At 34.8% G+C, this 9,238-nt stretch overlaps 1 protein-coding gene across 1 annotated transcript in view; it reads right to left on the bottom strand.

Moving 5' to 3' along the window:
- Positions 1-2,242: 2,242 nt before the first annotated feature.
- Positions 2,243-9,238, bottom strand: part of LOC111171792 (receptor tyrosine-protein kinase erbB-4) — a 97,331-nt gene continuing 90,335 nt past the window's right edge. Inside the window, exons 14-15 of the mRNA XM_089915909.1 lie at positions 5,129-5,227; positions 2,243-2,293 (exon numbers count right to left, since the gene is read on the bottom strand). Of these exons, the coding sequence (XP_089772035.1) occupies positions 2,243-2,293; positions 5,129-5,227 (150 nt within the window). The remainder of the gene's footprint in view (positions 2,294-5,128; positions 5,228-9,238) is intronic.

The raw sequence follows: 9,238 nt of genomic DNA, 5'->3' as shown, positions 1-9,238 counted from the left end.
TGGGAGTCCACCTGCCGATGCAGGGGACACGGGTTTGTGTCCCAGTCCGGGAAGATCCCACATGCCGCGGAGCGGCTGGGCCCCTGAGCCATGGCCGCTGAGCCTGCGTGTCCGGAGCCTGTACTCCACAATGGGAGAGGCCACAACAGTGAGAGGCCCGCGTACCGCAAAAAAAAAAAATCATGCAAGCAGTATAGAATTCTGTGACATCTAAGTAGTGGGCTTTTAATAAAAAGGAATTTTATGTTTTTCACCTCTGAAATGAATGAATTGTATTCATATATGCAAATTAGCAAAATCTATTAGGCCTAAAGATATAATTAAATTATATGCATTTTTAAAAATCCACTATTAGTATAATACAGGATCTAGCTAAGAGTTATTGTTAACTATGTGAAGCCATATGTATGAAAATATTGTAATGTGAAAATAATGTTATAGAACAAAATATCTTTTCCAATAGTTTTGTAAATCTGCTATAATCTAGTAGAAAATATAAATCTTACCAAAAAATTGTTTGTCTCAGCCCACTAATATGGCAACAATAAGAGTTGAAACAGCTCTCACTAAGACACTGAGTATCATAAAGACAATACAGAGAAGAGTAACAGAAACAATGGATACATCTTCAGAAAACAATAAAACAACTGTTGTGTAAGATAAAAGTTCCTATTGTATAGGAAGAAGGAAACTAGTTATTTTTCTTTTAATAAGAAAATTACCATTTACACAATAAGGTTGGCTGATCTGAAACACCTTTCCTTGCAGCACCTTTTCATGAACTATGTGGTTGATTTGGTGGCAAAGCTGAAACTGAAGCCAAGAAGATTCAAGTTATCTCTAACCTGAAGTATTATTGATCAGTCACTGGAACTTAGAATAATTATGGCATTTCTTTTATCCTAGATTAGTTCTTTCTAAGAAAACATAAATTAAGTAAAACATTTAAAGATATATGCACTTCCTAGGCAAATAAAATAATGTCAAACAGTAGTGGGCTTAAATATCAGGGGAAACAAACAAGCAAACAAAAAACAGAGTAGTGGAAGCTCAGATAAACTCAAGAGCCTGTCTGATTTGACCAGACCAGGGTCCCAAATTCCAGGGATCTTGCTCAATAGCATCATTTTTTAGGTATCTGGTGTGCATCATTTGATGAATTTAAAAACAAAAAAAAAGAGACAAAAAACACCCGTGTTTTCCCAATGAAATGGTGCTATTTGAAGCAAGAACTAGGAGAGCGCATAAATGTAGGCATTCTTCTTAAGAAGGTGGACCTTTAGAGTCATTTTCTTAATGTTCAATATGATCTTCCTTTATGTGAATGAAGAATGTACTGGCCATTCACTAGCAGTGTGTTATTATCATCATTATGAATCCATTAGACATACTTAGGTGAGCTGAGTAACAGCCTTGTGACCAAATCCTCCTTCTCTTGCTTTTAGTGTAGCATTTAATAGAACACAAATTGCTCCTTATTTATTTTTGCCTATGGTAAAAATTCTAAGGAAATATAAAAGTCCTCTCCTTTGCCCTTGGATATCAATAGAAGTAGTAGATGTAGTGAGTTTTGAGTATTAAGTTGTTGCATGTTTGTCATTATTGTAACAAGTGAGTCACAGCTATATCTGATAAACCTAGTAGTAGTAGTTATTAAATCTGGAATATCCTACCCTAAGTGTAAAGTTGCAGGGAGGGAGGGCAGCAAAAAGGTCTAATGCTTAATAAAAGTATGCAGTTTCCATTGTCTTTGGAAGCTGTATTTTCCTCCTATACAATGATATGAAACACAGGCACACACATGCATATTAATACTAATACACGCATAACCAGTCTGCAAAGGAGACATGTGGCATGGTTGCAGTTATTTTAGTTTGAAAGTTATCCTTGGAACACTCTACCACAGTGCTGTACCTTAGCTGATTTCCTCCTGCCTTTCTTTGCCTAATGGCTTTCTCTTGCTACTGAAGCCTGTTTTGCCACACTCTGCAGGTAGCATATGCAGGAGAATAAATGTCTTTCTCTCCCAGTTGCCCTCAACCAATGACTGACAGCTGGAGTCCTTTCATCATCTCCCTTACATTTTAAGGTGTACATTTTAAGGTGTAACTCTGAGGTGTACGTCCAATGGAAAGAAGCTCCAGTCACTCATGAAGGCAGATGACTTTACTGATTCTCCTGTCTCATTTCCATATTCCCTTACTGATGAGTCCCTCACCTCCAAAAGAAACTATCAATACTTTCACTCAAATCCTTGTCTCAGGGTCAGCTTCTGCTTCTGGAAGAGCCCAAACTAAGACATATGTCAAACATGACTTTTAACTTAATAACCCTGAGAATATTTGCAATTTCAACTCAATTCTTAGGTCCAAATTGCAAATAATTTTGCTAACACAGACCTTTTGTGGTTTGATATGTTATTTAAGCACTTATAATGATCTTCACACATAATAGATGAGGTAAAACTGTAGGTATGAAAAGTAGGTATATGTTTGTATTAAAGTTATACCAGCCTACTTAAAATACTGAATTCACCATTAATTTTTCCAGTTCAGCAGTATTTTAATTGTTGTGAAGCTATCCTAATGTTTTAAAAGTTGAGAAAATAGTAAGAAGTGTTTCTGCTTGATATTTATTGAAACTCTGCCAATAGCAGTTCATCAATCTGTTAATCTTCTAGCAGTTATTCACCAGGTAGGAAAGGTGCAGTCAAAATATTTTCCCTAATTTTTTTTTTTTCATTTTTAAGATCAGACTCTTTAGAGTCTGTTGGTCACCAGATCCATCAACCATCTAGGAAAATGATGCCTTTCATGGCTCAATCAGAGCCTCATCTAAATTTCAGCAGAAATCTGTAACTTCAAGCTGCCACCCCTACTCCTGTTTCCATGGGAATAGACTTCAGATGAGGGAAAAGAAAAAATGGACGGGGTTAGGAGCTTTCAAATAGTCATTCAAAATCATGATGAGGTTTTCAAAGCTTCTTTCCTAGGTGATTATTTTGTAGCCTCTTAACCCCTTTTTGCCAGTCTGTTTCCATGGAAATATGACAAAAATGGCTGTCCAAGCCTCCAGCAGAGATTATTAGCATTCTTGTGAATTTCAGCTTTGCCTGCTGTCTAGACTAGGCAAGATCTTTTACTATCAGTTTTACATATTAACTACACTGTTTCTACTCATTGTCTTTTTTCTTTATCATTTTTATTTCTTTGAAAGTTCCCTTCACAAATTTATACTTATGATCAAGATCAAATTGATCGTGACATCACTGAAAAAAGCTTGTTTTACATTTTAATATTTGAACCGGCTGTAGAGAGCGTCGGAAATTTTAGAGACCGGCAGAAGGAACATTATTTAGTTATTGGATTCAATGTCTGTTAGATAGGTGTTGATAGATATGCAGCAAGAATCATATTTAAAATATTTAGCAACTGTTAAGACACAGCACTGAAACCAAGTGGGACACTGTGGGCTCCTGGGATCTGGAGCCTTTCTGTTCAGCCTCAGTGACCTTCCCTGCGTTCCAAAGGGCAGGTTCAAACAGTTGGTAATCAGGGAAGGGAGGGGGTTCAGAGACAAGGAAGGAGCAGGCAAGAAACAATAGGGTCCCGAGATACAAATAACAATATCTTTGTGCTCTTTACAGAAAGAAAACCCCCAACAAATGGAAATTGTTAGCATTCTTCATTCCAGATTAAAGGAACCAGAAAAGCTCTTCAAGACACCAACTGAGGCCAGATTAAAGGAATGGAGGCCCTGCAACACACCCTAATCTTATCAGCAATCCCACCCTTGAACCACTGCTATAGAACTCCTCACTAACCTCACTAAACCCTCGGGGTTGGGACACACAGTTCTGAGGGCAAGAGCCTGCTTTGCCCCCCTCTGCCAGGCACAGCAATAAAGCTATTCTTCACCCAAACTCTGTCTCCGAGGTTCGAGTCGGCACTGGTGCACAGAGACAGAGCTTTCGGCATCTGCACCAACCAATCAGAGCAACAGGTTGGTCCCACTTAAATTATCAGCCCTATTGTGTAACAACCAATAAGTTGTTAAACTAAAAGTAGCCCTATATAAGATGAGTATAGCATTAGACCCAAATAAATTATCCAGCGCCGCAAACTGAGCTCCTATAAAACTTACAAAAGAGCGTACAAGAGAAAAGGATAGAAAAACATAGCAATTTGTCTTTTTAAAAATCAAAGTGCATATTCTTTTATATGAAGGTCATTTGAAAATCAAAATCATTCTTATTACTGAAGACATTATGCTAAAAGATAGAGAAAGAATACATATGGGTCTTTGACAGCACCTCTGGCGAGATATCTTGTGTTGAATGTGAAAAAATAACAGCATGCTACATACATAGTTTCATCTGTTGTACCTTCTGAAATTTGCTGAGCAGCTCAATCTACAATTATTGCTAGGAGAAATCTTAAAGTTCTGGTTGACCTTATAAAGTACTTTCATTCTTCAGAACTCTTATTATTCTACAGTTGGAGCATTTTACCTATAAGGTCTTGTCTTATGAATTTGAATTGAAAAAAACAAGTTTCAATGTGTAATTATCTGAGTTAGTGGGTTCCTAATTTAAATTTAACAGCAACTAACTCACTATCAAAACTAATCCTGATTGATGTTTTCAAGTAATATATCATAACAACAATAAAATAAAGCAGTCTGATTTTCCAAATCATCGTCACTACTCTCAAATGCAGTCTGGCATAGTAGTTAAACACATGGCCGTTGAGGGCAGGATTTGGTCAGCAAGCCAAATCTGGCTTTTAGCTTGCTTGTGTAAATAAAGTTTTACTGGAACACATTCATACCCATTCGCCATTCCTGTGTTTTTTTGTTTTTTGTTTTTTTTTTAATTGTCTATGGCTGCTTATCTACTAAAAGGAGAGAGTTGAGTAGTTGTCACAAAAACCACATTGCAGGAAAAGCCTGAATATTTATTCTCTGGTCTTTTAAGCAAAAGTTTGCTGACCCTTGCTTAAGCCTTTAATTATAAAATTATACCATTTCCAGAGAAGACACTTTGAAGTTGAAGTCTTTTTGTTTTTTAATTCTAAAAGCAGTCTATTAATAATGGATAAAAACGTGATTGCCTGCTGTCTGTACTTACATCCATAAACTCCACATTGGCTTTGGGACCAGTTGTTTCATTAAGAATCTTAATAGCCACAGGAATCTTCACTGTTTCTCCTTCAGGGACCCAAATACCCTTGGGAGGAAAAAAATCACATTAAATCTATGTTAAGACATACAACATTTAGACCAGAAACAAAATTTGATTAAACACTTGACCTATTAATACCTTAAAAAATAATTTAGAAGTTCCATATTTTGTCATTCAATCAACAAATGTTTTTCAAGCACATGTTATATGTTACAAATTACTCAGCAACTTTGTTTTCTGCTTTCATTACCTGAAGGTGGATCATATGTGTATTCTGCTTTCAAGGTGTTTACGCTATTATCAAGTTCAATTTGTGTACATGAAAAAGGCTTTGAATAGTAAAAAAAAAAAAAAAAGAAGAAGAAGAAAAAGAAAAAACGTTGAAATAATAATAATATTTGACTTGGATGATATCATCAACTTCTCACAACTTTGAGAAAGCTGTTTTGATTTTTGAACTTCAATTGTCTTATTTGTAGTTTAGAAGACTGGGGTAATTAATGTTGGAGGTTCTTTTCAGCTTTGATATTATCTAATTATTCTGCAACTAAAAATAAAATGAAATAAAAAAGCATATTCTTATGTATCAAAATTCAGATTGATTTAAGAATTAATTTTCTAAGGTTGATTGTTTAAGAATTAGTTTTCAGGGCTTCCCTGGGGGCACAGTGGTTGAGAGTCCGCCTGCTGATGCAGGGAACACGGGTTCATGCCCCGGTCCGGGAAGATCCCACATGCCGCGGAGCGGCTGGGCCCGTGAGCCATGGCCGCTGAGCCTGCGCGTCCGGAGCCTGTGCTCCGCAACGGGAGAGGCCACAACAGTGAGAGGCCCGTACTAGGGAGTATTGAGCACATATTAATTTGTCTATATTATTTAACATTCAAGGATTTTTATTATTTCTGAAGTAATATAAAATATTTATATTAGTCACTGAAAGTTCTCTCTTCCTCTAGAGACATAATTATATTCAAACAGGACCTGTGCATTGTGGGAAAGTATAAAGTTGGCAGGGTTTGGGTAAAGTACAACTTTAGCTAAATAACAGCATTTCTGAGTAAACAATTCAATCATCTGAATGAGGATAATGATACTGATAATACAGGGGTGCAGAGAATATACAAGAATTTTTTTTTTTAAGTGTATCGTCCCAAAGGAACACAGAAGCAGATATGAGGTTACATGTAAAAAAAAATCTCAAATTTTAATTTATTAGCCTTGACATCAAAAATGTCTTCTAAGGACAGTTTTAACATTAAAATGAAAGGAAGAAAAAAAAATAGTCTACTATTCCTGAGCAGAACACCTCCACTTCCTGTTTTTCTTAATATCAGCTGGTTGTAGTTATAAAGAAAATATTTTTAAAAGTTTTTCACTTAGTACTTCTATGCTAAGACATATGTATTTGTGTTATCCAAAGTGGTAATAATATAAGAGAAGACCTAAACACAAGAATTATTAAAAAGTCAAAATAATAAAGAAAAAAAGACCTTAACCTTTAGAAGGTGAATTTAAGGGTTATGTTCTTAGAGTGAATAGGGAAATCTATATGTCAAATGCAAAATAATAAGCCGAGTTCCCTGCAGTATATTTTTTTTGTAAATTATTAATGTAAAAATGAGAAAAAAAAAGCCCAAGACCCATTTTCTTTTTGATGGTACTAGGGTGGAGAACAGGCTTACCGTTATTTAAAAAAGTAACAACAGAGGGGGTTACCTTATAAAGATATAGCATCAATATTAAAATATTCCTAAAGTATACTTTTGAAATAAGAATATACATTCAGTGTGAATTAATTTGCATTGCTTTTTAAATTAGTATAGTCATTATTTTCCAGGCTCCATCAGACCACAGTTCAACTATGCTGATACCATGATATTGGTTCAAATCTTTTATGTTTAAACACAGTGTATCTTCAACCAGAAGGAAGCATTAACCAAGTAATTGGCTAAGCCAACTTGAATTTCTGTGGTCAAGAATAATTCTTTAAAGTTTAAGACAGTATGTCCTTGTAAGAACTAATATATTAATTAAAACTTAGGGTCAACAATATACACTGTAGGCATAAATTTAAACATACTTATGGAACTTTCAATAAGCTTTTAATAGAGGTAATTTCAATACATGTGCAACACTCTTGGACAATGGGCAAATAAGTGTTGTTAAAAATATTAATAAAGCTTTATTATTAAATAATAATAAAATATTATTAATATTTTACCTTCTGAGGTCACTAGATAATATTTAGTCTTGAGTTATATGGTATTCATGATTTAAAATAAAATTCAATTTCCAGACCGTATCATCTTTAAAAATACAACCATGACTATATGCAAGGTACATGCCAAGATTGAGTTACTTTTAAAATGGAAGTCCATTTTTTTCCTAGCACAATATAAATAGAGAAACAGATAGGATACATTGTGTCTCTTTAAACATAAAAAGGATTTGAAGACTAGAAGGTATCAAGTCAGCCTAGAATAGTTTATATTCAAATTAGGTACTCAGCTAATATATATTTTTTAAATTTTTATTGGAGTATAGTTGCTTTACAATGTTGTGTTAGTTTCTACCATACAGCAAAGTTAATCAGCTATACATATACATATATTCTCTCTTTTTTGGACTTTCTTCCCATTTAGGTCACCACAGAGCATTGAGTAGTGTTCCCTGTGCTATACAGTAGGTTCTCATTAGTTATCTATTTTACACATAATATCAATAGTGTATATATGTCAATTCCAATCTCCCAGTACATCCCACTCTCCTTTCCCCCTTGGTATTCATACGTTTATTCTCTACATCTGTGTCTTGTCTGTGTCTCTATCTCTGCTTTGTAAATAAGATTGTCTACACCAATATTTCTAGATTCCATATATATGCATTAATATACAATATGTTTTTCTCTTTCTGACTTACTTCATACTGTATGACAGTCTCTAGGTCCATCTACGTCTCTACAAATGACCCAATTTCATTCCTTTTTATGGCTGAATTCTCCATTGTATATGTACCACATCTTCCTTATCCATTTCTCTGTTGACGGACACTTAGGTTATTTCCATGTCCTGGCTACTGTAAATAGTGCTGCAATGAACACTGGGGTGCATGTGTCTTTTTGAATTATAGTTTTCTCTGGGTATATGCCCAGGAGTGGGATTGCTGGGTCACATAATAGTTCTATTTTTAGTTTTTAAAGGAACCTCCATACTGTTCTCCACAGTGGCTGTATCAAGTTACATTCCTAACAACAGGGCATGAGGGTTCCCTTTTCTCCACACCCTCTCCAGCATTTGTTGTTTGTAGATTTTTTGATGATGGCCATTCTGACCTGTGTGAGGTGATATCACATTGTAGTTTTGATCTGCATTCCTCTAATAATTAGTGATGTTGAGCATTTTTTCACGTGTTAGTTGGACATCTGTATGTCTTCTTTGGAGAAATGTCTATTTAGGTTTTCTGCCCATTTTTGGATTGGGTTGTTTGCTTTTTTGTTATTGAGCTGCATGAGATGTTTGTATATTTTGGAGATTAATCCTTTGTCAGTTGCTTCATTTGCAAATATTTTCTCCCATTCTGAGGGTTGCCTTTTTCATCTTGTTTATGGTTTCTTTTGCTGTGCAAAAGCTTTTAAGTTTAATGAGGTCCCATTTATTTTTGTTTTTATTCTCATTACTCTAGGAGGTGGGTCAAAAAACATCAGCTAATAATTCTGAATTTAATTGAACAAAATATGCAGAACAAGAGATTAAGAAACTTTTGCATTTTGACCATAGAATAAAAGTTTTATTTTAAAGAGATTACATTATTTTTGGAAAATTCAAGAGAGAAAATTAAGGTTTATATTCCAATTGTTAATAATTTCCATTAAATAAATCTGTCTGAAATATAAAAAAAATAACATTTTAAGATGTAAAGTTCTTAAGATCTGACATATTTTAGCCAACATATTTGTGAAAATGTAGGCTTGCATATAGCTTTGAGAAACTTGTTAAAGCAAATTTTGGGAATTGAAGTAATGGACATTACAAGAAGGATTTAGTACTATCCCAACAGAG

The sequence above is a fragment of the Delphinapterus leucas genome, chromosome 8 (genome assembly GCF_059928025.1).
Source record: "Delphinapterus leucas isolate spDelLeu-1000000601 "Yukka" chromosome 8, BTC_Dleu_Yukka2, whole genome shotgun sequence".
NCBI classification, from domain to species: Eukaryota; Metazoa; Chordata; class Mammalia; order Artiodactyla; family Monodontidae; genus Delphinapterus; species Delphinapterus leucas.
This window is presented reverse-complemented; position numbering and strand designations above follow the sequence as displayed.